This window comes from Megascapheus bottae, chromosome 14, assembly GCF_031878675.1.
Source record: "Megascapheus bottae isolate mThoBot1 chromosome 14, mThoBot2.hap1, whole genome shotgun sequence".
Lineage (NCBI taxonomy): Eukaryota > Metazoa > Chordata > Mammalia > Rodentia > Geomyidae > Megascapheus > Megascapheus bottae.
Genome location: NC_143522.1, coordinates 53,457,852 through 53,484,777, shown reverse-complemented (window position 1 = coordinate 53,484,777; position 26,926 = coordinate 53,457,852). Strand labels below are relative to the sequence as shown.

The 26,926-nt window shown below is 48.5% G+C and overlaps 2 protein-coding genes and 1 pseudogene across 3 annotated transcripts; all 3 read right to left on the bottom strand.

Annotated features, from left to right (window-relative positions):
* Positions 1 to 1,123: 1,123 nt before the first annotated feature.
* Irf9 (interferon regulatory factor 9) lies at positions 1,124 to 8,781 on the bottom strand. The gene is made up of 9 exons (XM_090345292.1): positions 8,676 to 8,781; positions 7,132 to 7,312; positions 5,914 to 6,097; positions 5,576 to 5,700; positions 5,367 to 5,478; positions 5,208 to 5,294; positions 3,439 to 3,786; positions 2,001 to 2,104; positions 1,124 to 1,867 (listed from the first exon to the last, which is right to left on the bottom strand). Exons 2-9 carry the CDS (start codon positions 7,309 to 7,311, stop codon positions 1,793 to 1,795), a joined length of 1,215 nt encoding a protein of 404 aa, XP_090201418.1. The 5' UTR covers position 7,312; positions 8,676 to 8,781; the 3' UTR covers positions 1,124 to 1,792.
* Positions 1,500 to 1,593, bottom strand: LOC150055331 (small nucleolar RNA U13; annotated as a pseudogene).
* Positions 8,782 to 9,345: 564 nt separating the features above from the next.
* Positions 9,346 to 26,831, bottom strand: Rnf31 (ring finger protein 31). Of its 2 annotated transcripts, none has more exons than XM_090345278.1 (21): positions 25,849 to 26,831; positions 25,614 to 25,760; positions 25,304 to 25,459; positions 25,028 to 25,087; positions 24,859 to 24,934; positions 22,565 to 22,742; positions 20,824 to 21,211; positions 20,370 to 20,660; positions 19,710 to 19,958; positions 19,416 to 19,601; positions 19,107 to 19,313; positions 13,832 to 14,005; positions 13,642 to 13,740; positions 13,461 to 13,550; positions 12,103 to 12,217; positions 11,630 to 11,748; positions 11,254 to 11,367; positions 11,061 to 11,118; positions 9,995 to 10,091; positions 9,572 to 9,740; positions 9,346 to 9,465 (listed from the first exon to the last, which is right to left on the bottom strand). In XM_090345278.1, the coding sequence occupies exons 1-21, from the start codon at positions 26,035 to 26,037 to the stop codon at positions 9,412 to 9,414; spliced, it is 3,216 nt and encodes a 1,071-aa protein (XP_090201404.1). In that variant the 5' UTR covers positions 26,038 to 26,831; the 3' UTR covers positions 9,346 to 9,411. The 2 variants fall into 2 exon arrangements, with proteins under 2 accessions (XP_090201404.1, XP_090201405.1); XM_090345279.1 differs by having other exon boundaries at positions 20,370 to 20,657.
* Positions 26,832 to 26,926: the final 95 nt, after the last annotated feature.

The following is a 26,926-nucleotide window of genomic DNA, read 5'->3' as shown; positions in this document are numbered from 1 at the left end:
TCATGCATGCTAGGCAAGCACTCTACCACTAGGCCAACTCCCAGCCCTTACTTCTGATTTTCTAGTGGTTAATTGGAGATAAGAGTCTCAGGGTCTTTAGTGCCCGGACTGGCTTTGAACCACGATTCTCAGATCTCAGCCTCCTGAGTAGCTAGGATTATAGGTGTGAACCACTGCGCCTAGCTGGTTTTTCTATGTTTGTGGTACCAAGGAATCGAACCCAGATCTTTGTACATGCTAGGCAAGCACTGTACCAGTAGGCCAAACTCCTGGCTATAGGCTGGTTTCTTTTATGAGACTCAGGCAAAATGAGGGATTCAGTTATGGAATACCCTTCTATCAGGTGACAGTGCACTTTGTACTGGAGGAAGAGGCAATGCCCTAGTGCTATTACGTCACCACAGACGCAGAAGCAACAGTTATAGAAGTCTCAGCAAGTCTTCCTGATTTCTGCTCCCCGTTAGGGCCCCAGAGCCTCTATATACCAGCTTCAGGTCAACCTCAAATGTTCCTGTCATTCAGTTCCCCAGGAGAGGGCCCAGCCCCTCTTCGGCTAAGGCCTCTATCAAAGAGCTGTGGCAAACAGTGTCAGTCAGGCAAACAGAGCCCAGTCAACATCCCAGCTAGAACATGTGGATAGAGATAGACTGAAGGGAACTAGAGATGTCAGCAAGAAGAGAACCCCAGAGCCTGGCTCCTAAGTGTACATCTCTACCATACCCTATGATTCCTGCTAACTTCCTCTCCCAGAAAACCAAACACTGATTCCTCTTGTAACAGAAGTTTATTTTAAATTCTTTTTTTTTTTTTAGCAGGGGGTGGGGGTAGGTCATGGGGCTTGAACTTGGCCTGGGCGCTGTCCCTGAGCTCTTCAGCTCAAGGCTACCACCCTACCCCTAGGCTGGGCGTTGTCCCTGTGCTCTAGCTCAAGGCTACTACCCTACCCCGTGCACCAAGCCCCATGTCCCATTTTCTAGGGGTTAAGCTAACCTAAGATGAATCTTAGGTCCTTTTGTGCCTGGGCTGGCTTTGAACCTTGATCCTCAGATTAGCTAGGATTATAGGCGTGAGCTACTACGCCCGGCTTTTATTTTAAATTCTTTTTTTTTGTTTTGTTTTGTTTGGTTGGGTTTTTTTTTTTGTTTTTGCCAGTCGTGGGGCTTGAACTCAGGGCCTGAGCACTGTCCTTGGACTTTTTCTCAAGGCTAGAGCTCTACCACTTGAGCCACAACTGTCCTTGGACTTTTTCTCAAGGCTAGAGCTCTACCACCTGAGCCACAACACCACTTCCAGCTTTTTGCTATGTATGTGGTACCGAGGAATCGAACCCTGGTCTTCATGCATGGTAGGCAAGTGCTCTACCACTAGGCCAAATTTCACACCCTTATTTTAAATTCTTAACAAAGACGTAGGACCAAAATATAAAGTGCTTGGCTTTAGGGCTGGAGGAGTTGGAATTTCCTCAGTTCCTTAGAGAAAAGAGTTTTTTCCTTTTTTCACGTCAGATGGGTAGTATTCCCACATTCTAACACATGTTATGTAACACAAGCGCATGAGAACCCAATCATTATCACTTATGTACCAGAAAAGGATCTCTCTGTTTTTGTTTTTGTTTTGACAGAGACTACCCTTGATTTCCACCAGCCAGGTACATAAGGAATATAAGGATCTACCTCACAGATCACTGTGAGAGCTGCCTCCAAAGGGAGACAGGGCAACAGTGTGAAAAACAAGTAATGTCAAAGAAGTCAGGAAGAACAGGAAGGTGAGGCAGCAGGTAGCTCTCCCGGCTCTACTTCAAGAACTGAGTGGCTATCTCCTCCTCTGTAGCCTCTTCTAGGGAATGTCGTGCAAATGCCTGCTCCATCTGTGCCAGGAGAGGTAAAGAATAGGGCTCAGTGAACACAGCAGAGGTGGATGGAACCCACAATGGCTCCTTCCTTCCTCTTGGTGTCTCCTCCTCCGGTGTGCCATTTCCACTTCCCCAGCTCAGAACTTACTTGTACCGTGATAAGATTCTGTGGGGTGTGGCTCTCCTCCCAGAAATGCAGTGTTACTTGGAACTTGGGTCTGGGGCCTTCACCACGGAAGTACCTGTCCAAATCTAAAACAAAAGAGGGTCAAGGGTTAGAAGAAAGGGGGAAAAGGGTGGATGTCTAGATAAGAAGTTAGTAAATATCCAGCAATCTATGGTGGAGAGAGGTAGAATAGGGCCATGTTGAGACAAGGCCACAGCAGGAGCTGTGGGGTCAGGAGAAATGTTAGGAACTAAGCTGCCACTCATCCAGGTATGAATAGGAAAGGATGTCTCTTCCTTAAAAAGCAATGAAGGAGCTGGGTGGGGTGGCTCACGCTTTTAATCCTAGCTACTCAGGAGGCTGAGATCTGAGGATCACAGTTCAAAGCCAGTCTGGGCACTAAAGTCTGTGAGACTCTTATCTCCAATGAACCACCAGAAAACCAGAAGTGGCTCTGTAGCACAAGGGGTAGGGTGGAAGCCTTGAGCTGAAGAGCTCAGGGACAGCGCCCAGGCCCAGAGTTCAAGTCCCACTATCAATAAAACCAAAAAAAGCGATGAAGGTAGATTACTTTTTTTTTTTTTTTTGCCAGTCCTGGGCTTGAGCTCAGGGCCTGAGCACTGTCCTTGGACTTTCTCAAGGCTAGAGCTCTACCACTTGAGCCTCAGCACCACTTCCGGCTTTTTTCTATGTATGTGGTACTGAGGAATCGAACCCGGGTCTTCATGCATGCTAGGCAAGCACTTTAACCACTAGGCCAAACTCCGGGCCCGGTAGATTACTCTTATGACCCAAAAACTGCTGGGCGTTCCAAGTCCTTGAAGGCAGCAGGCCTGACAGCTACCCCTTCACTGCTTGCTCACAGCCTCCTTGCATGAGGGCATCAGCATTCCTGGGGACGGCTAGCCCTGGCATCATGCCCACAGCCACAAGGCCCAGGATGTCTGTGCTGACTGAACACCCACACACTCTGTGCTTCAGCATAAAGATGCCCCCTGAAGTGTGTTCCTTTTTTTTTTTCCCTGTGGGTCATGGAGCTTGAACTCAGGGCTTGCACTTTACCACGTAGGCCACAGTTCTACTTCTGGTTTTCTGGTGGTTCATTGGAGATAAGAGTCACACGGACGTTCCTGCCTGGGCTGGCTTTGAATTATGATTCTCAGATCTCAGCCTCCTGAGTAGGATTACAAGCCTGAGCCACCTGCACCTGACTCTGAAGTGTGTCACTCTTGTGTTAGATGCCACCTGAGCCTACCTTCTGTGACTGTGGCTGGAGAGAGCTGCCAGGTTGGGCACATGTCCACATAGGATGTGTAGTGCACAAGTGCAGGGGCGCTGCACACGGGCTAGGATGAAGGTGTGCTGGGGGGAGTGGGAGGGAAGGGCTTAGGGCTCTAGTGTCCAACTGGGGCGGCCTCACCTCTGCGGAAGTAGTCAGTCTGGAAAAGCGTCACACTCTCGTTGCTGGGCAGCAGATGCAGACCTGGCCCAGGTGGATCCTGGGGGGCCTGCCAGAAGATGGAGATGGGGCAGAGGCGCTTCACAAAGAGGCCTCTGGAGTTGCTAGCCACCAGGATGCCTCTCTCAAGCTGATTCAGCAGGCGCTGGGTGGGTTCCAGCTGACCATCAGGCTTGGGAAATGCCACCACTTGCTCCATGTTGCTCTGTAAGTCACAGGGCTTGGCCACAAGGCGGCAGTCCAGGCTGTGTACCTGTGCCTTGCCGGCCACCTGCCCACAGTAGATGAAGGTGAGCAGCAGCGAGTAGTCTAGAGAGAGAAAAGTCCAACTCTGCAAGGTGCTGGGGTGAAAGCTGCCTTTCCCCAGAGGTACACCTGGCCAGCAAGGGCTTGAGGAAAATGATGTAGAGCTCCTTAGGATCCATAGCTCCTCACTGTGCTAATGAGAAAACAGGCCCAGAGGAAGAAAGCAAGGAAGGACTGGCCTTGGGTATTCTCCCCTTACCCATCCCCCATACCACCACCATCAAAGAGTACTTAACCTGTGTGTGTCTGTGCGTGTGTGTGTTGCTCAAGGCCAGTACTCTATCGCTTGAACCACAGCTCCATTTCTTTTTTTGGTTTTGTTTTGTGTTTTGTAGTTTAGTAGAGATATGAATGTCACAAACTAGGGGCAGCGAGCATGGCCTAGTGGTAGAATGCTAGACTTGTGAAAGTCCAAGAACAGTGTCCAGGCTCTAAGTTCAAGTCCCAGGACTGGCAAAAAAAAAAAAAAAAAAAAAAGAATGTCACCAACATGTGCTGGGAATTTGACCTAGTGGTAGAGTGTTTGCATAGCATGCACAAAGCCCTGGGTTTGATTCCTGGGTACTAGACCAGAAGTGGTGCTGTGGCTCAAGAGGTAGAGGGCTACCCGAGAAAGCCCAAGGACAGTGCCCTGAGTTCAAGTCCCAGGACTTGGCAAAAAAAAGTGGGGGGCAGGGGCTAGGAGTTTGGCCTGCTGGTAGAGTGCTTGTCTAGTATGCATGAAGACCCAGATTTGATTCCTTAGTATTACATACATTAGAAAAAGCTGGAAGTGGTGCTGTGGTTCAAGGCTAGAGTTCTAGCCTTGAGAAAGCCCAAGGACAGTGCCCAGGCTCTGAGTTCAAGCCCCAGGACTGGTAAAAAAAAAAAAAAAAACTGGGCCAGGAGTTTGGCCTAGTGGTAGAGTGCTTGCCTAGCATGCACGGAGACCTGGGTTCAATTCCTTGGTGCCACATACATAGAAAAACAAAAAACAAAAAACCTGGAAGTGGTGCTGAGGCTCAAGTGGTAGAGCTCTAGCTTTGAGAAAGTCTAAGGACAGTGCTCAGGCCCTGAGCTCAAGCCCGGGACTGGCAAAAAAAATAAATAAAAATTAAAAAATCACATCAGTGAGGGAAAAAAAAAAACTCGCCAACTTTCCTGCCTGGACTGGTTTCAAAGTATGATGATCCTCAGATCTCAGTCTCCTGAGTAGCTAGGATTACAGATGTGAGCTACAGCATCCAGCTTTTAACAAATGGATTTATCTACACCAAAGCTTAATGCCCATGGCCTTGCAGTTTACAAAAAGAACTCCCAGTGACGAGGCTTTTGTTACACAAACATTAGTGTCTCAACATGGATGTCCAAGGAATACAGGGTGACACTGTTAGGAGGAGCTTTATGAGGGAAGGGAGCAGAGAAGAGTCACAGAGGCTACGTACCTGAGTCTAGAGGGAGCAGAGGATGCTCGGTAGACACTGGTTCCTCATGAAAGGTGGCTTCTCCAAGGAGTATTGTACTATCAATACCTGGATGGGGGCAGAGGTACTCAGGGTTGGCCAGAGAGCGCTATGCAGGGAAACAGCTGAGAGAGGCAGTACCTTTTTGTGGCTCAGCACTGCTGCTTCTGCTGTTGCTGCTGCTGCTGTTGCTGGCGATGCTGCTACTGCTCTCACTGTATGAGTGGCTTGCAGCTCCATTAGCCCTTACGTCCTATGGACAGTGTCTGTTAGCACATACCTCTCACTGGCTACTGTCAGGCCATCAGTGTCCATCAGGCCCACCGGTGTCCTCCCCCGTCAGTGCTCACATGATTGACAGGATCCTGGAGACAGGAGTGACTGGCTGTGCCATTCTGGCTGGTACCTGTTTCCCCTTCTCTCTCAGAAGACACTGCACTGGGGCATTGTTTTGATTTCTTGGTTCCTGGCTGGGCTGTGGAATTGTTGGAGGAGAGAGCAAGGTGAGCGGCTCATACGGAGAGGAGATAGAAGGGCAGTGAACCGATGGGCAGGGTTAAGGAAGGAAACCTGGGTAACAGCTCCCATAAGCAAGGACAAGACAGAACACTCAGGGGTATTTAGAGACCTACCACTCTCCAAGAAGGCCATCCTTCATCCCTAGTTTGCTGGGGCTAGGAACACTCACCAGGGAGGGTTTCTGGTGGCAGCAGCCGGTACACCTTGTAGGGCTCAGTCACATCCAGGCGGCCTCTCATAGGAACCTCTTCAAATTCAGGACTCTTGTTGAGGGCACAGCGGAGACGAGTCTTCCATACAGCAGGGCCTCCAAGGTTGCCATTCTTGTCCTTTCCCTTAAATTCTGCCCAGGCCTAGTTAAGACAGGAAGCAAAGAAGAAGCAAACTGTTGCATATCATTCCAGCTGAGCTTCCAGTAGGGCTGGCTGCACACCTATGAAGCACCTGCATAGGCCAAGGCCAGCTAGTGCTGGGCTTGTACTCTGTTCTTGCTTGGAACACTGACTCTTAGTGTTTGTGTCTATCTGTCTGTCTCTCTCTTTTTCTCTCTCTCTCTTTTGCCTGTCCTGGGTCTTGAACTCAGGGCCTGGGCACTGTCCTTGGACACATTTTGCTCAAGGCTAATGCTCTGCCACTTGAGACACTTCTGGCTTTTTCTGTGTATATGGTACACACTCTGCCACTAGGCTACACTCCTGGCCCTCACTTTATTTAAAAAAAAAAATATATATATATATGCATTTTTAAAAAGCTGGAAGTGGTGCCGTGCCTCAAGTGGTAGAGCTCTAGCCTTGAGAAACATCCAAGTATAGTGCTCAGACCCTGAGATCAAGCCCCACAACTGGCAAAAAAAAAAAAAAAAATATATATATATATATATAGATGTATATATTTATGTATATACTAAGTGGTTTTATAGTTTACAGTTCTATAAGTTACTATGAGTACACTGCATTTAGATCAGTGTTGCCCCTTCCATGTTCTCTATTATTTCTTTTCCCTTCATCCCTAGTCTTCATCTATAGTCTCTCTTTTTTTGTGTGTGCCAGTCTTGGGGCTTTAACTCAGGGCGTGGGTACTGTCCCTGACCTACCTTTTTTTTTCTCAAGGCTAGTGCTCTACCACTTGAGCCACAGCTCCACTTCTGGTTTTTTGGGTAGTTAATTGGAGATAAGAGTCTCACAGACTTTGTTGCCTTAGCTGGCTTCAAACCTGCATGCTGCGGTCTCAGCTTCCTGAGCAGCTAGGATTGCAGGTGTGAACTGGCACCCAGCAATAATTTTTAAATTAGGCTCTGCAAATGAAAGCTGGTTCTACTTTTCAATCTGCCCTGTATCTGGAATCCAGCCCTTATTTAGAAGGGATGGTGGTTTCTAGGCGCTTGTACCTTGAAGAAGGCAGCATCCTGGTCTTCCCGGAAGTCCTGCTTGCCTGCATGCTTCCAGGGAATCCGGAACATGGTCTTAGCTTCATCTTCCCAGCACACCCCCGGAAACTTCCCACTTTCCACTTGTTCTACCACCCAGTTTCGAAGCTTTCGGGTGCAGCGGATCCTGCCTGATGCCATCCTGAGAATTAAAGGGAGCAGGAAATATTAGAACTGACAATTTGGGAGAGAATATCCGTTGCCCCTAACCAGTGGCCAGCTTCTACAACAGCTTGCAGGCACCCATCCACCGTTTTGGTTCTAAATATATCTTAGCATTCTACTTTTTTTTTGGTCGGTTGTGGGGCTTAAACTCTAGGCCTGGGCATTGTCCCTGAGCAGTTCAACTCAAGAGCCACAGTGGCACTTCCAGTTTTCTAGTGGTTAACTGGAGATGAGTCGCATGGACTTTTTGTGCCCAGGCTGGCTTTGAACCATAATCAGATCTTAGTCCCCTGAGTAGTTATGATTACAGGTGTAAGTCACCAGAACCCAGTTTCTACTTCATTTCTGACACCAAAGGCAACGTGTGTGTGTGTGTGTGTGTGTGTGTGTGTGTGTGTGTGTGATGGGTCTGGGGCTTGAATCCTAAGACTGGATGCTGTCCAAGGTTATCTGCTTAAAGCTAGCATTCTACCATTTGAGCCACACCTCCACTTCCAGCTTTTTGGTAGTTTACTGGCAGATAAGAATCTTACAGATTTCCCTACTTGGGTTGGCTTCAAACATTGGTCCTCAGATTTCAGCCTCCTGAGCAGCTAGGATTACAGGAGTAAACCACCAGCACTAGTGACTATTTTTAAATTTTTACTTTTTCAAACGGTGACACTTGAAGGAAACCTCATACATTAGTCTTATTCTGTTTCAGAGTTGGGAGGGTGGCAGAAAATGGTTAGCATTCTGCTTTTGGCAGAAGATTTAGATTCCCAAGCACTTGCAGAAGCTTCATTAACCCTCAACACACAAACACCTATGCTTTCACTTTTAAGGGGTGGGTGGGGTGGCTAGCTGGGATAGGGAGGGAGCTTCAGTAGAGGTAGGCAGGGCCGTAAAGAAAGAAAACAAACCGGACAGGCCTGGAGTTTGGCCTAGTGGTTAAAGTGCTTGCCTAGCATGCATGAAGACCCGGATTCAATTCCTTGGTACCACATACATAGAAAAAAGCCAGAAGTGGTGCTGAGGCTCAAGTGGTAGAGCTCTAGCCTTGAGAAAGTCCAAGGACAGTGCTCAGGCCCTGAGCTCAAGCCCAGGACTGGCAAAAGAAAAAAAAAGAAAACAAATCGGACAAAGAGACTTCCTCCACAAACTCAGCTCCTCCCTGTCCCTTTTTCCTACAAAACTTGCAACACTGGCTGTTTTCAGTCTCTCACACTGCCAACTTCCGACTCACAAGCTTTCCATCTATTCTTCTTCCTGGCATAGGTGTCCCAGGAACCCCCACAATTACCTCCAGTTTGGGTTTGTAGCTCTAGATCCCAGGCCACCTTCCCTCCACGGCTTCTTACCTGCACTGCTCTCCAGGCTGTCCCAGGAACCTACGGAACTCAGCTCAGCTCCGGCCTAGGAGGCTTCTACTGCCTTCTCTCCACCCCTTTCTACAGTCCCCACCCTTAGTTTCAGTTCTCCTCCATCGGACCATTTCCCAGAAATCACATGATCTGAGTTGCAGGGCAACTGTCTACCACAAGAGGGAAGTAGCATCGGAGAATCACACAGACAAATTCAGGGTTAGCAGGCAGGCCCCTGCAGGCAGACACTGTCCCTGGCCTCCTGCTTATATGCTCCTTGTTTGTATTTGACCTCCTCTGTGTACCACTGCTGCTTCCTCAGCAAGTCTAGTTTCCTGAAGTTTGGCCTGGAGCCTCTGGATTGCGGTGTATATCAGTGAGTCTGTGTCTCACCCGTAGTACCTGCTTGGTACACGTTAGGGGACTTCAAATACCAGATGAAGTTGATAAAAGAAGGGAAGCAGGGAAGGAAGGAGCCCAGGCCAGATGGTTGGATTGGCGAGGGAGGCCTTGCCCGTCCATGATATCGGTTTCTTCCTGGTTCTAAGTCCAGGATTGTCCATAATAGGTTGAAGGAGCTCTTTCAGCAAAATGTTGCTCAACCCTCCCCCTCCCTTCTCTGGTGCCCCTGGATGGTGGGGCCAGGAAGAAGGACCACCAAGAAGCCTGGGCAGTAAGATGCCTCTTTATTGGTGCTGGAGCTATTCCTGAGGGGCAGGACCCTGAGCCTCAGCTACTTCCTCCTGCGGGGAATGCTCCGTCCCAAGGGCACCTCTTCCATCAGCTTCTGTAGGCGAGAGAACATAAGGATGTTGGAATCTTAGAGCTCAGAAAGAGGCCGGGACAGGTGACTTCTTGAGGATGAGCTCAGAGAGAAGACGGTCGTGCATTACCTGTAACAAGCGTGCTTGGTAGGCAGGAGGCTCCTCTCCAGCCAAAGGCTGGGGCTGCAAATGCAAGTAGCGGTCAGTGGCTGTCTCCAGCTCCTCCACCTCGTACAGAGTTGCAGGGTCTAAGGAGTGGGCATTGATGAGGCTCACAAGATATTCTTTGTAGTGTGCCCTGGGGGATAAGGGAGCAGAAATGAAATGAGTATTCCAACTGCCAGGCTGCACTGCTGCAGTTCTCAGACCCAAGCAGGACGACAGGCTCCTCCCTGTTTTCCCTGTAAGCATTGCTGATCAGCATGTACATTCACCCATTCATGCCCTTGCCCAGAGAGCCCCTCCTTCCCTCTCTGTGCAGGACCCCACCTCACTGCCGGGACATGCCCTGACCGCTCCTATTCACATCTCCAAGCCCTGGCTGGCACTTACTGGCAAAGACCCGCATAGCCAGGTGGTGTTTCTTTGCCACAAGCTTCATCCTTGAGTCCATTGGGAACCTCTTTCTGCTCCATCACTCGGCAGCCACCTGAGAGTAGGGAAAGGAAGAGAAAGGAATGGACTCTTTGTTTGGAGGAGACAACTGACATAAAATCCGGGGGAATTGGAATGTCCATACCACGTAGCAGTCCATACACAAGGGACTGAGCACATGGAGTGCTTCAAGACACTTTCAACAGACGACCAACTCTGGATGGAGAGGCAGGGAGCTCGCCATCTCTATTTTTATTCAAGCTGGCTTTTGACTCATAGACACATATTCCCTTGATACAGCACCCTTGGTTGTTTTTAGCTCCTGCATGGTAACTTAAACTTTTATAGTACTAGAGATTGAACTCAGGGCCTTAGGGCCAGAAGTTTGGCCTAGTGGTAGAGTGCTTGCCTAACATGCAGAAAGGTCCAGGTTCAATTCCTCAGTACCACATACATAGAAAAGGCCAGAAGTGGTGCTGTAGTAGAGTTTTAGCCTTGAGAAAGCCCAAGGACAGTGCTCAGGTCCTGAGTTCAAGCCCCAGGACTGGTAAAGAAAAAAAAAAAAAAAAGAACTCAGGGCCTTTGGCTGGCTAGGCAAGCGTTCTACCACAGCCTCAGTTTAACTACAGCCCCAGTTATGGTTAATTTATTCTGTGGAGGTTGTATCTCCAGATACTGACAAGCAAAGTAGCTTAGAAACCTACATCACACCTTTCTGTTGCTCTCATGGAACCTTTAACAGTGCCCTGCAACTACCAGGTCTCATTAAAAACCCACAGGATTAATGAATGAATCATAACCATTGAAGAATGTGAGAAGAAGCCTACCATTAAGAGCAATCATTTTTAATGGTGCCTTAGGTAAGCAGCTAGGCCGCAAGGTAGATATTTTTACCTCCATTTTATAAAGGAATAAACAAGACCTGTGGTTAATAACTTGCCAAAGGGCACAACTGCAGAGCCAGGTGGATCCTAAAATACCACCACTACTACCTCCCCTTCTCAAAGGCTGGTCTCATACTCACCTCCAGGGACTGCCCGGGCCCCAGCTGGAGGCTCTGTATTAAACATGACGTTATTGTCCTGGGGAAGGGCAGAGATGGCATTATGTTCATCTTATATTTCCCACCATAAAGCCTTTTCCATTCTTTCCCACCCAGGGCCCTGCTTCCCTCTCCTGGGCCACCTCCAAGGCCAGTGGGACTGGCCACTGCTCACCTGTAGCAGCTTCTGGAGCCGGACAGCAGTCCAATCTCGTAGGTAGAAGAGGCAGTCTCGAGGGTGGTGGCCATGCAGGGATTTTTTCACCCTGCAGTTAGGGTCTGGACATTTCTGGTGGAAACCCAGATGGAAAAGGAAAGTTGAAAACTTGCGGTCCTGAACTCTCAGGAACCCCCTGTATGAAAGTCTTAGGGGTAGGGAGAGAACTGGAGAGTCTAGAACCAGAAAATGGGGAAAGGGGACAGAGGGAGGTGCTTTATATCCTTATGGACCTCCCTTATTCTTCTCCCTGGGCCACTCCTCAATGGTCTTTTTCTCTCAGACCCAGTGGCAGCTTCCCACCATGATTTCCTTCCCCATTCCCTGTACTCACATTCTTGGCATAGAAAGTATTGTAGCAGCCACTGCAGAACTGGTGGCGACATTGGGTACAGTGAAAGTGCATGCAGCCTCCTCGGGCCAGTGCATATGAGAACTTGCACTTGGGACAGTCTGCAGGGGATAAGAGGTCGGGGTTGGAGCTACCACTGTGACACTAAGGACTCAAGAAGATCTTTTTGTTTTGGTCAGTCATGGGGCTTGAACTCTGGGTCTGGGTGTTGTCCCTGAGCTCTTCAGCTCAAGTCTAGCACTCTACCACTTGAGCCACAGCGCCACTTCCAGTTTTCTGGTGTTTAATTGGAGATGAGTCTCCCGTACTTTGGTGTCTGGGCAGGCTTTGAATCTCGATTCTTAGATCTCAGCCTCTGAGTAGGTAGGATTACAGACGTGAGCCACCGGGACCCAGCTAACCTTTGCTCTTCTTGACAGACTACTGAGCAGATAAGCCAAGTAAGGTACTCTTACCAATACCATTCTCTTGAAGATACATTGCTAGGCCTTGGGCCTGGTATTCTGGGTCATTGGTACGTTTCCAGTTCTGGAAATCCTCACAGCTCCGTCCTCGGTGCTGTTCTTCCCACTGCCAAAAAGAAAGTAGGCTATTCATGCAAGCTCTGTCCCATGCCCTGGCCCTGCTTACTTTTCCACTCATATCAGTGGGCCCCAGCTTAGTTTATGTCCCTCTCCATCAATATTTGCTCACCTCCTAAAACTGAGGTGCTATCCTGGTCTCTCTCTCTTTCTGTCTTTGTATGTGTCAATAATATCACTTGAACTCAGAGCCTATACGCTTGCTTGGCTTTCTTGTTCACAGCTGGCACTTTACTACTTGAGCCATGCCTCCAGCACAACACTGTATTGGTTAATGACAGATGAAGTCCTGTGGACTTTTAGTTCACTTTGAACCATACAGGATCCTCAGATGTTAGCCTCCTGAGTAGCTAGGATTACCTGCATGAGCCACCAGTGCCTAGCTTCACCTTGGATTTTCATTTCCTGAAACCATTTCATATCACTCATAAGTTTCATTTCACCACCCAACCTGTATCTCTGTTCTTAATCCTCATCGCTGCCATGTCGATGTCAGACCTTGCTTCCAATTACTTGCTTGACTTCCTAATCTCTCTGTTTCTACTTTTGCTTCCCTAGATACTATTTTCTACACTGCAGCCAAAAGACTAGAAATCCTTTCAAAGCAGACGTCAGAGAGTTTCAACAGTATTGGTAATGTGCTAGTTTTGAGGTCTGAAGGTAGGGACTCAGGTGTTCACTTTATTGTTTCCAATTTTTTTTGGTAGCATTCTCATAATGAAAGGCAAAACTGCCTTCCTTGGCCTCGAGGTCTGTCTGGATCTGAGAGCTAGCTCTTGACAGCCTCAATCTTTTTTTTTTTGTTGTTTTTTTTTTGTGGGTCATGGAGCTTGAACTCAGCCTGGACGCTGTCCTTGAACTTTTCAGCTCAAGACTACTACCCTACCCTTGAGCCAAGCCCCACTTCCCAGTTTCTAGGGGTTAACTGGACATAAGCCTCTCAGGTCCTTTTGTGCCGGGGCTGGCTTTGAACCTTGCTCCTCTGATCTCAGCCTCCTGAGTAGCTAGGCATGAGCCACCAGTACCTAGCTTCTTCCCCTTTCTTTACTTGCTTCTGCTTCTCCCTTTTCCTTCTCCCTCCATTCTTCCCTTTTTCCTTGTACCTGGCTCCCTAAATAGAAAGCTCTTCAAGCTCAAACCTTGTGTCTGTTTTGCCTTCCAGGATACCCTGAGTCTGAAATAGTCCTCAGAATGGCTTAGCAAATATTTCTCAAAATATGAGTGTGACTCACCTGGCGCTTGCAGCGCACACAGAAGGTCTGGTGACACTGGGGACATGTGGCCTCCAGTTGTTCTCGCTCATATATGAAGCCAAAGGAGCACTGTGAGTATAAGAACATAAAGCTATTCAAAGCCTGACCTGGAGACATCTCCTGCCCCTCCATAATTAGCTCTTCTGGTCAAGCCACTTACCTGGGCACACCATAAGAACTTGGGGTCTCGCATCAGCACACCCTCAGTCAGCTTCTTATGGAACAATGCGTAGGCATCTGGCTCTAGGCTCTCCCGCAGCTAGGAACAGAAGTAGAGATGGTGAATTGAGAAGGGAGAGATGGGGAGTTAAACTCCCCATGGTATACTGGAACCTTGGGGACTGTAATACCTGAATGTCAAGGGTAGAGAAGTAGCTGAGTAACTGGGTGTCATCAGTGAGGTCTGGGCGGCCACAGGCAGGGCATGCCATGTCTGTAATGTGCTTTTCCTTCAAGGCAATGGTGAAGTGTTGGCGGAAGCAGTCAGGACATATGGTACACTCACAGGAAATCAAGGCCTGCATCTAATGGGGTAGAGGGAGAAGAGAAAAGGAAGGTCAGAAACCATAGCTACCAACCTGCAAAAGGGTTACTAGCCAAATGTCCACTAAGAAACTAGAGTCTAACTAGCCAGGGATAACTATCTCAGGTGTCCATGGGTGCTGGCATCCCAAATATCTAAAAGTAGTTAGAGGAAAACAAGCAATAGCAAGATCTAGAGATAAGACAAGAATGTGTCTAGGGCCGGGAGTTTGGCCTAGTGGTAGAGTGCTGGCCTAGCATGCACGAAGACCCAGGTTCGATTCCTCGGTACCACATACATAGAAAAAAAAAGCTGGAAGTGATGCTGAGGCTCAAGTGGTAGAGCTCTAGCCTTGAGAAAGTCCAAGGACAGTGCTCAGGCCCTGAGCTCAAGCCCAGGACTGGCAAAAAAAAAAAAAAAAAAAAAAAAAAAAAAAAAGAATGTGTCTAAAGGCATTCACATTCAATTAAAAGCAAATATGTAAATAATATCATGAAACTGGGAGTTGGTAGCCATGCTTATAATCCTAGCTACTCAAGAGGCTGGCTGAGATATCAAGATGACAGTTTCAAATCAGTCTAAGCAGACAAATCTGTGAGACTCTTATCTCCAGTTAGCTACCAAAACCTTGCAGTGGGGTGTGGCTCAAGTGGTAAAGCACCAGCCTTAAGTAGAAAAGCCAAGTGAGTAGGCAAGACTCTGAATTCAAGCTCCAATACCAGCACACAGGAGAGAGGGAGGGAGGGAGGGAGGGAGGGACAGAGAGACAGAGAGAGAGAGAGGGAGAGAGGGAGGGAGGGAGGGACGGAGGGAGGGAGGGAGGGAGGGAGGATGGGAAGGAGGGAAAGGAAAGAAAGAAAGAAAGAAAGGAATAATATATTGAAATGAGAAATAACCCTATAGGGAACATATTAGTGAGGGAAAGTTATAACTATGGGGTCTAACATGAGGTTTATTTTTGTTTTTGTTTTTCTGTGACATGGGATCATATGTATATTTTTTTCTTTTTCTTTTTTTGCCAGTCATGGGCTTGAGCTCAGGGACTGAGCACTGTCCTTGGATTTTTCTCAAGGTTAGAGCTCTACCACTTGAACCTCAGCACCATTTCTGGCTTTTTTCTATGTGTGTGGTACCGAGGAATTGAACCCAGGTCTTCGTGCATGCTAGGCAAGCACTTTAACCACTAGGCCAAACTCCCGGCCCCCTTTTTTCTCTTTCTTTTTTTTTTTTTTTGCCAGTCCTTGGGCTTGAACTCAGGGCCTGGGCACTGTCCTTGAGCTTTTTCAAGGCTAACACTTTACCATTTGAATCACAGCATCACTTCTGGCTTTTTCTGTGTATGTGAAACCAAAGTATCAAACACAAGGCGTTGGGAATGCTAGGTGAGCCCTCTACCACTAGGCCACACTCCCTGCCTGATAAATGTCTTTAAAATTTAAAGACAAGGCTGGGAGTGTGGCCTAGTGGTTAAAGTGCTTGCCTAGCATGCATGAAGACCCGGGTTCAATTTCTCGGTACCACATACATAGAAAAAAGCCGGAAGTGGTGCTGAGGCTCAAGTGGTAGAGCTCTAGCCTTGAGAAAGTCCAAGGACAGTGCTCAGGCCCTGAGCTCAAGCCCAGGACTGGCAAAAAAAAAAAAAAATTTAAAGACAAGGCCCCTTCTATCCAAAGCTGGCCTTGGATTCACTATGTAGTCTAGGCTGGCCTCTAAATCCCAATTCTCCTGCCTCAATCTACTGAGTGCTCCGTGAGCCCACCAGGCTGACTATAATTTATCTTGATGATGGTTGTGGTTATATGAATCTATATATGGAATATAATACCAAAGTGTGTATATATATACCCATACAAATAAACAACAAATAAGATCTGTAGTCTAGGTAACACTGTCAATCTATCTTCTCCCCACTCCTCCCCTTTTTCTTTGCTAGTCCTGAGGACTGAACTCAGGGCCTAAGCATTGTCTTTGGGCTTTCTCAAAGCTCGAACTCTACCACTTGGGCCACAGCACCATTTCTGGCTTTTTTCTATGTATATGGTACAGAGGAATCGAACCTGGTCTTTGTGCGTACTAGGAAAGCACTCTATCACTAGGCTAACCTCCTGGCCCCTGTTCTTTTTTTTTTTTTTTTGGATCATGGGGCTTGAAGGCCTGGGTGCTGTCCCTGAGCTCTTCAGCTCTAGGCTACTGCCCTACCCCTGGGCCTGGGCATTATCCCTGAGCAATTCAGCTCAAGGCTACCACCCTAACCTTGAGTCAAGCCCCACTTCCCATTTTCTAGAAGTTAATTGGAGATAAGAGTCTCAGGTTCTTTTGTGCCTGGCTGGTTTTGACCCTTGATCCTCTGATCTCAGCCTCCTGAGTAGCTGGGATTACAGGCATGAGCCATTGTACTTGGCTTCTTTCTTTCTTGCTTGCTTGCTTGCTTGCTCAAAATTAGCATTCTTTCACTTAAGCCATAGCATCATTTTTGGCCTTTTCTGTGATTAATTGCAGATAAGAGTGCCATGGACTTTCCTGCCCTGACTGGTTTTGAACTGTGATCATCAGATCTCAGCCTCCCGAGTAGCTAGGATTAGAGGCATAAGCTATAGGCATCCAGCTGGCTTATCAAGTGAATATATGATACTAAATTATTGTTAAATTATGGCTATTTATTCAAGTTTTAACTTTTACAGATATTCACTGAAGTATTATTTATAAACTATGAGATTTATTATTTATAAACACCTAAGATCTGCTTCAAAACAATCATGAGTACAGGTAAAATAAAGATTGGCCATACAGCAGGAGGGTGATGACTCACACCTGTAATCCTAGCTACTTAGGTGGCTTAAGATCTGAGGTTGTAGTTTGATGTCAGCCCAGACAGAAAAGTCCATGAGACTCTTACCTCTAAGTAACCAAAAAATGCCAGAAGCAGAGCTGTGGCTTAAGTAGGAGACCACTAGGCTTACACAAAAAAAAACTCAGGAGAATGGGGCTGGGAATTTGGCCTAGTGGTAGAGTGCTTGCATAGCATGCACAAAGATCTGGGTTCAATTCCTCAGTACCACATATAATATATAAAAAAAAAAAAAAGGGGCAGGGAGTTTGGCCTAGTGGTAGAGTGCTTGCCTAGCATGCACGAGGACCTGGGTTCGATTCCTCAGTACCACATATAATATAAAAAAAAAAAAAAAAAAAGGGGGCAGGGAGTTTGGCCTAGTGGTAGAGTGCTTGCCTAGCATGCACGAGGACCTGGGTTCGATTCCTCAGTACCACATACCTAGAAAAAAAAAAAGCCAGAAATGTTGCTGAGGCTCAAGTGGTAGAATTCTAACCTTGAGAAAGTCCAAGGACAGTGCTCAGGCCCTGAGCTCAAGACCACAACTGGCAAAAAAAAAAAAAAAAAAAAAAGCTGGAAGTGGTGCTGTGGCTCAAGTGGTAGGGCTCTAGTCTTGAGAAAGCCCAAGGACAGTGCTCAAGCCCTGAGTTCAGTCCCCACGACTGGTCAAAAAAAAAAAAAAAAAAAACTTAGGAGACCACGCCCAAGCCCTGACTTCAAGCCACAGCATCAGCACAAAAGAAAAAGATTGGCAATACAATGATACTGCTGAAATTTGGTGACTGGAGTATTTGCTGGAGTGCAGTGAGGTGTAAGGAAATTCATTATATGATCTTTTCTACCACTGTGTTTGCTGTTGTTTGGAGTCCCACAAAGATACATATAGCAAAGGCCTGCTCTGGGGATGGCACTATGGAGAGACAGGTGAATCCTTTAGAGGAAAGGTCCTCGTGTGAAGTCTTTAGGTCAAGGGGCATGCCATCAAAGAGAACTAGGAACCCCAGTCTTTGACTTCCTGGTCAAAGGGAAGTGGTTTTGTTTTGCCACATTATTCTGCTTATACCACCACAAGCCTAAAGTAATGGAGCCAGCCAGGCACTGGTGGCTTATACCTTGAGTCCTAGCTCCCTAGGAGGCTTAGATTGTAGTTGAAGGCCAGCCAGGGCAGCAAAGTCCTCAAGACTCTTTTTTTTTTTTTTTTTTTTGGCCAGTCCTGGGCTTGAGCTCAGGGCCTGAGCACTGTCCTTGGACTTCCTCAAGGCTAGAGCTCTACCACTTGAGCCTCAGCACAACTTCTGGCTTTTTTCTAGGTATGTGGTACCGAGGAGTCAAACCCGGGTCTTCATGCATGCTAGGCAAGCACTTTAACCACTAGGCCAAACTCCCGGCCCCAAGACTCTTATCTCCACTTACCCAATAGCAAGTTGTGGCTCAAGTGGTAGTGCTAGCCTTGAGTGAAAATGCTAAGGGTCCATAGCCCAGGCCCTGGGTCCAAGTCCTAGTACTAACAGGAAAAAATAAATTGAGCCAAAAAAGCATAGACTGAAAGGTCTGAAACTGTGAGCCAAAAGAAACCTTTTTTAAAATTTTGGTTGGTCATGGGGCTTGAACTCTGGGCCTTGGTGCTATCCCTGAGCTATTCAGATCAAGGCTAGTGCTCTACCACTTGAGCCACAGCGCCACTTCCAGTTTCCTGGTAGTTAATTGGAGGTAAGAGTATCATGGACTTTCATGCCCTAGCTGACTTTGAACCCCACCCCTCAGATCTCAGCCTCCTGAGTAGGTAGGATTACAGGTGTGAGCCACCTGTGCCTGGTTAGAAACCTTTCTTTCTGGCTGGGAGTTTGGCCTAGTGGTAGATTGCTTGCCTAGCATGCATGAAGACCTGGGTTCAAGTCCTCAGTACCACATACATAGAAAAAGCCAAAGGGGTGCTGTGGCTCAAGTGGCAGAACTCTAGCCTTGAGAAGGCCCAAGGACAATGTTCAGGCCCTGAGTTCAAGTCCCAGAAAAAAAGAAAAAGAAACTTCTCTTTTTGTTAGTTGACTACTTCAGTATTTAGTAACAGAAAACTGGCTAACAAGTTTTTTTTCCCCCCAATTTTGCATAATTAGGTCAACATTTTCCTGCTCCCCCCTACTCAGGAACCTTGAGAGTATATGAGGCATATGAACAACTGCAGAGCAGAAGACAGGACTAGACAAGACAGAAGACTATCTGGTCCAATGGAACCAGAGAGTTCTAAAACAACGTATAGAGGAGAGCGGCTTACTCTGTTCCTGGGCAGGGCCCAGCCACACACAGCACATTCCTGGGCGAGCAAGCGACGAAGGAAGGCCCGGTCCTGGCTTTGCCTCACAGCCTCTACCACGTCCAGCAGTTCATAGTTTCTAGGTGTCTCCTGCAGCAGGGACAGTGCCAGCTCTGCCCGGCCCCAGCTGGGAAGTGCATACACTGCCAGAAGCCGCCTGACCAGGCTCTGCAATGTCATTCAGGTGCAGAGAGAAATAACTGTCAGACCCCAGGGATTCTCCTCCCATCAGTCCTCTGGTGGACTGAGCATCTTGCTTCCTCTCAGTACCTGCTTGTCTGGCCCATCCCAGGAAGGGGTGGGTTCAGGGACAGTCTCCCAGAGGCGCTGGTGAAAGGGCTCTAGACGCTGGCGCTGTAGCTCAGTCAGGGCCCGTGCCACATCACCCCCATGCTGGAACAAAGCCTGAAGAGACCCCTCCTCAGGCCCAAAACCCAGGGACTGGAGCTCCTGTACCTGCACATTGGGAGCAGAATGGGAGTAAGAGGAGGGGAAAGCAAGCAAGATAAGAGTATGAGAGACTCTGAGAGCTCAACTCCATTCCACCTCCAGCAGAACCAGTACCTTCCTCCTCCTGGCCCTCACACACTCCTCCACGGCTTCATCAAGGTTGCCATGACGATCCAGCCAGGCTTTCCGAGCTTCCTGACAAGAAAAGGCCCCCAGGCCTGGGTCCTTCTGTCCAGCCAGTTCAGCTACCATCTCTAGCACATAAGGCAGTTCTGAGCGCAACCACTGCAAGGGCACCTCGGTGCCTGAGTACTGCAGGGCCGAGAAGATTTCCTCTGGACAGGCACCTGCAGTTTCTCCTTCCTAAAGAACACATAGCCAGAGGGTCTCTCAGGAAAAGCACCATTCCCAAACCAAACCCTCAGCCTCATCCAATACATCCACAGTGGCTGTTGCAGACATTCTGATCACGTGCCCAGAGCATACCATCATCCAGTGCATACATACCATGGAAACTGCTCTTCCCAAAGTACTCAATACAAAATGATAGGCTTGTTTTTTAAGTTGGTCATGGGGCTTGAAATCAGGTTAATTGGAGGTTAATTGGAGACAAGAGTCTCACGGACTTTCATGCCTAGGCCGGCTTTGAACTATGATCCTCAGATCTCAGCCTCCCTGAGTAGTTAGGATTAACAGGCATGAGCCACCAACAGGTCTTATAGAACTCTTTCTTTCCCCAGCACAGTCCCGTCTAGGTGCAGGCCAAATTCTCACCCGGATCATGATCACTAGCTGGAGACCTTCCTCTCGCATCTTGTCTTGGCGTTGTTTCTCAGTGTCCCCACGGGAACTGGTCAGAGAGGCACTGAGTCGTTCTGGGGGCCCAGGCTTTGGAAGTCCCTTTTCCAAGGTGCTAGCATAGGGCACGGGAGCATGCTGCACTGGGGTAGGGCTGCTGGTCCGGTTACACATTGCACATACCCAGCCAGGACCCGAGTTGCAGAAGGTACAGTGAGTACAATACCAGCCTTGGGTCTGGGCAGAAGAGAGCAAAGTATCCCCCTGCTGGGAAGGTAGAGAGAATTATCCCATTGACTGGGTAGCTAAGGTTCATAATGGAAATACGGAGAACTAAGGTGGAATACTGAAAGAAAAAGGAAATGGGGAAGCAGAGACTGGCATGAGATCAAAGGTAAATAAATTGCTGAGAAGGATAGAAACAGGTTACCTGAAGAGGCTGCATACAAATGCCAGCATCATGGGAATCCACCACCAAGCTGGGAGGCTGGGCGAGCCGCGGTCTCTCACATATGGCGCATAGCACAGCTGCTGCCTCATTCTCAAAGGTACAGCTCTGGCAGGCCCACTGACCCCGTGCAAGCTCAGGTTCTAGGTCCCCACTTCCTTGGAGGCCTTCAGTCCCTGTCCCCAACACCTTACAGCCTCTAGGCCTTTTACAGGCCACACAGAAGACTGCCCAAGGCTGATTTAGGATGGCACAGGCAGCACAATGCCAGAGTAGATGAGTGCTTCCAGGGTCAGGGGAAGAAAGAGAGCCACCTCCTAGGGCCAGCAGGGAGGATGAATGAGGCCGTGGGTGAGATGAAGCAGGTAAACTGTAACAGAAGAGCAGACATGGTTTGCTGAGGTGGTAGCTAATGCACAAGTCCCTCATTCCCAGGTTCCATTTTCCAGGTAATGACACGAGGCTCTGACCTTCATACCTCTTAGTCTATTTGGAATATTCCTATACCCACAGTCTGTTCAACATGTACACAATAGTTTATAGCTTACTTCTAGAAAAGTATCTACAACATAAGGCTTTAGTTGTGCTAGGTATTTAAAATATTGTCAAAGGAGTTTACCCTTGAGACCAGATTGTAGCTATATACTACCCATCTGCATTCCCTTATAAAGGAATGATATAACTAGTCTTTCTGTGTGTGTATGTGTGTGTATGCGTGCTGATAAAGGGCTTTTGCTCAGCCTTTTTTTTTTTTTTTTTTTTTTTTTGCCAGTCCTGGGCTTTAGCTCAGGGCCTGAGCACTGTCCTTGAGCCTCAATACCACTTCTGGCTTTTTTTTTTCTATGTATGTGGTACTGAGGAATCGAACCTGGGTCTTCATGCCTACTAGGCAAGTACTCTACCACTAGGCGAAACTCTCGGCCTTTTGCTCAGCTTTTAGACTCAAGGTTAGTATTCTACCAATTGTGTCACACTTCAAGTGAGTATTTTACTGATTAATTACAGATAAGAGTCTGATCAGGCTGTCTTTTTTTTTTTTTTGCCAGTCCTAGGGCTTGAACTCAGGGCCTGGACACTGTCCTTGAGCTTTCTCAAGGCTAGCGCTCTACCACTTGAGCCACAGCATCACTTCTGGCTTTTTCTGTGTATGTGGTGCCGGGGAATTGAATCCAGGGCTTTGTGAATGCAAACATTCTACCACTAGGCCACATTCCTGATCTCTGTCCCCTCCCCACCCTACCTTTTTTTCTCTATCAATTGTAGAGATTGAACTTATAGCCTGGGTGCTGTCCCTGAGCTCTTCAGCTCAAGGCTAGCACTCTACCACTTTGAGCCTCAGCACCACTTCTGGTTTTCTGGTGGTTAATGGGAAATAAATGTCTCAAGGATTGTCCTGCCCTGGCTGGCTTTGAACCGTGATCCTCAGATTTCCACCTCCTGAGGAACTATAGGACATGAGTCACTAGTGCCCCTTTCTGGCTGGCTTTAACCTCAGGTCTCAGCCTCCCACTCAGTAGCTAGGATTACAAGCATGAGCCAGTAGCCCAGGTGCCATTATAGTCAGTCCTATAGGTTGATGTTTGGTGTACTTGTCTATAATTTCCTTGCGGCTGTGCCTCACTGCTTGTCTTCTAACGTCTTTAGCATATACCTTGGCACATAATAGGCATCTGTGTAATCTTCAGTAGCCTCTCAATTTTACGCCACCAAGAAAGCATCTTACCTAGGGCTGGGATGGGCAGCTGCGGGGGCTCTAGGTAGGGTCTGTCGAAGGTGATGAGCACGGGATGGGTGTCCATGGAACAAGAGGTCACAAGCTGGGCATGAGGCCTGTTTACAGGATGGGCAGTGCAGAGTGGCTGGAGCGGAACCACAGAGAAAGCAAGGACTGGGACTAGAGCCTGGAGAACAGAAGCAAAATAAAAAGAAGTTTTAAATTTAAACTGGAATGCCCATATTTAGTGCAGCACTATACACACTACCCAAGCCTAGGTATCTGTCAACAGATGAACAGGTTATATAATATTCCATTGCCATATATGTATGTATATATATATATATATGTATAGCTCATATATATATATGTACATATACAGCACACACAATACTACATTATTCATTCACAAAAATGAAAATTCTACCATTTAAGAAAAATGGATGGAAGTGGAAGGCATTGTATTACACAAAACATAAGTAAGACACATAAGTATCACATTTTTACCATGTGTGTATGCGCATGCGCGTGTATGCACACATGCTCCCTGGGGCCTGGACTCAGGGCCTGGGCATTCTTCCTAAGTTTTTTTGCTCAAGGCTAGCACTATACCATTTGAGGCACAGTTCCATGTCCAGCTTTTTGGTGGCAGGAAAGTCTGTGACTCTTATTTCCAATTAACTATCCTAAGCCAGAAAGCTATGGTTCAAGTGTAGAGCCTTGAGCAAAAAACTCAGGGAAAGCACACAGGTCTTGAGTTCAAGCCCCAGGACTGGCACACACACACATGAAAAGAAAAGAAAAAGAAAAAGAAAAAATACCACTAGGCCAGGAGCTTGGCCTAGTGGTAAAGTGCTTATCTAGCATGCAGGAAGCCCTGGGTATGATTCCTAGGTACTACATACACAGAAAAAGCCAGAAGTGGTGTTAACGTTGAGAAGGCCCAAGGACAGTACCCAGCCCCTGAGTTCAAGCCCTAAGACTGGCAAAAACAAAAACAAAACAAAAATGCAAAGAGCCAGGTACCCATAGAGGCTGGGAATGTGGGTTAGTGGCAGAGGGCCTGCCTAGCATGCATGAAGCCTTGAGTTCAATTCCTCAGTACCATGTACACAGAAAAAGTCACAGTGGTCCTGTGGCTCAAGTAGTAGAGTACCAGCCCTGAGCAAAAGAAGCTCAGGGATAGTGCCCAGGCCCTAAGTTCAAGTACCAGGACTAGTTAAAAAAGAAAAAAGTTAGGGTCAGAAGTGTGACCTTGTGGTAGAGTGCTTGTCCTGAGTTCTATTCCTTGGTACCACATACACAGAAAAAGGTGGAAGTGGTGCTGTGGCTCAAATGGCAGAGTGCTAGTCTTGAGAAAGCTCAAGGACAGTGCCCAGGCCCTGAGTTTGATCCCCAGGACTGACCACCCCCCAAAAAAACCCACATACCAGTGACTTATACCTATAATTCTAGATACTCAGAAGGCTAAATCCAGACAATTGAAATTTGAAGCCATCCAGGCAGAAAAGTCCATGAGACTCCATCTCCAAAATAACCAGCAAAAAGCAAAACTGAAAGTGTGGCTCAAGTGGGTGAAGTGTCAGGCAGTAAGCAAGCCAAGCAAACTGAGTAAAGCCTGTGTTCAAATCCTAGTCTTGGCAAAAAAGAAATCAAAATCCAACAACCACACAACACCACCAAACAAAAACAACAACAGGCTGGGGACATGACTGAAGGACAAGGCCCTAAGCTCAAATTCAGCATTGAAAAGAAAAAAAATAAAAATAAGAAATATAAGAAAATGCCAGGCACAGTGGCTTATGCCTGTAATCCTAGCAACTCAGGAGGCTGAGATTTGAGGATCAAGGTTCAAAGCCAGCCTGGGCATTAAAAAGCCCATGAGGGGCCGGAGTTTGGCCTAGTAGTAGAGTGCTTGCCTAGCATGCACAAAGATCCAGGTTTAATTCCTTGATACCATATACATAGAAAAAAGCTGGAAGTGGTTCTGTGGCTCTAGTGGTAGAGCACTAGCCTTGAGAAAGCCCAAGGACATTGTTCAGGGCCTGAGTTCAAGCCCCAGGACTGGCAAAAAAAAAAAGGCTGTGAGTCTCTTCTCTCTAATCACCAGAAAACTTGAAGTGGTGCTGTGGCTCAAAGGGTAGGGCCTTGACCTAAAGAGCTCAGGGACAGTGCCCAGGCCCCAGAGTTCAAGTTACACGACTGACCAAAAAAAAAAAAAAAGAAAGAAATGTAAGAGAAGTCCCAAATATCAATCATTATATAAGAATATACTGCTGTCTTCCATAAAGGACCAATGATACCTGTGACAGAAGGTGTGGTGAGGGGGCCAGGAGCAATCTCTCTCAGTAGGGGGTCAAATTCTGAAAGTTGCAGCAACTAGGAAGAAAGAGCAGATGATGGGCAAGGGTTGGGAGACAGAGTCCCCTGACCCCTTGGTTTAGCAGCATTCTTCCTGCCTTCTGTCCTTACATTGTCTCCAGCTTTGTCATTTAGCAGCTGTTCCAGTGCGTTCTGTCTTGGATGAGTATTCTGTAAATAAGATTAGAAGAGTTATCATCTAGAGCAAGGCTCCCTCTCTAAGCCATGCTTCCCTAACAGAGAGTAGAACAGCATCAGGGACTCCCACATTGCTGAGAGGACTAGATCCATAGTTCAGCAGCATGGGGGTCCTCCAAACAGCTTGAGTGAGGCTGGGCTCTCCAACTTTGTATCTAAAGACTTCAAGGGAGGAAAGGGGCATCTCACCTTCAACAGTAAGTTGAGCTCTGTCCGAAGCAGCAGTACTTCCAATGTGACTATGGCAACCTGATGCTTGTCTGGTTCCTCCTGCCCTTCAGGGAAGCTCAATCCATCTGGCTTCTCCTCGGTATAGCCATACAATCGCAGCACATCCCGGCCCCCCTGCCACATATTCACAGCTAGTCACCACCCAAGTAAGGCTCCTTAGGCAATAAGGCAGAAACTCTCCCCATTCGGCACAGGTTTGGGGCCAACTTCCAGCCTTGATCTCGACTCCTCCCCCGACCCCCGGCCCCGTATGATCCAAGGATGTCACCTGCACAGCATCCACTGTGTTGTGAAAGACCGGATTGTTGAACTTGACCCCGCGCCAGTATCGGGGCCGCTGAGGGCTGAGGAGGTTGCGGCCATATTTCTCCAGGATGTTCAGCGCCGTGGACAGAAGGCTGAGGTACATTACTGGCTGGAGGGCAGTCGGAGAGCAAATCTGTGAGCCCAGCCCTGGCTTCGGGCAGATCCACGTCCCGCTTCCAGGGCAGACCTGGCCTCACCTCCCCGAGCGCATTGCTGCGGACCAGCCGCGCGGCGTCCAGCTGCAGGTAGCGGGCAGCCGGGGGCAGAGAGGTGGCCAGAAGCGGCTGCAGCTGCTCCAGGGAAAATGACCGCCCCGAATCCCTCCTCAAGTCGCTCGCCAGCTCCTCGCGGGCCGCCAGGAAGGCTCGCTCCTCCTCCCCCGGCATCCCGAGACTGGAGTCAGCCTCAGCCTCGCCGCCGCGCGCGGCCCGGAGAGCCGCCGGGTTCTCCTGTCGTCCGGCTTCGCGGCCCCACACCTTCCGCGGGGTCCACTCAGCCCACTGACACCGGACCCCGGGTCCCCACCGGGGTCAGCCGGGAACGGGAAGTACCAGGCAGGAGGGCGGGACTGCGGCCCAGCTCCGGAGGAAGGGGAGGGGTTTGCGGTGAAGGGCGGCGGTGCTCTGACAGTCAGGGGGCGTGGCCAAAGAGGACCGCCCGGCCTCCACCAATGCGGAGGTAAACAGCTGCTGGCTCCTCCCCCGGCACCTCCCCGCTTTTTTCCCTCTAATTCTAGAGCTCGTCCACGCCTCCTTCTGGCTTGTTCGGCTCCTTCCGGGAGGTCCTCCGCGTGTGCTTACCCTGTTTAACTTAAAGCCATTTTCTCTTTATTGGACCATTAGGCTACGCTCCGGTTTCCATTGGGAAAATCCTACCTTATCCGGCATTCGACGCCGGACAACTTTAGCCCAGTTCAAGCGAGACCCGCCCCCTCTTCTTCTGTCGGTCTGTCCTAGGCCAGGGTAAAGTCTTCGCGCTGCTCCCACATTCTGCTAAGCCCTTGTCCGCCCCAGGTCCTGCCTCTTACTCTACCCCTACCACTCGCCCGGACCCTTCACTGTCCCCTTCTAGCCGAGTGGCACACCCTTTTTCTATTCCGCACTCAGCCCAACCCAGAACTTCCCCCTGGAAAGTCCTCACTATAAATCCCGCCCCCCTCCGCGGGACAGCCCCGGCTCCAGTCCTCCCACTGCCCCCTAGTCCCTCCCTCGGACCGCCTCCGGGCTGGTGACCCAGCGAGAACCGCCCCTCGAGGTAGCCAGCGACTGGGAATGG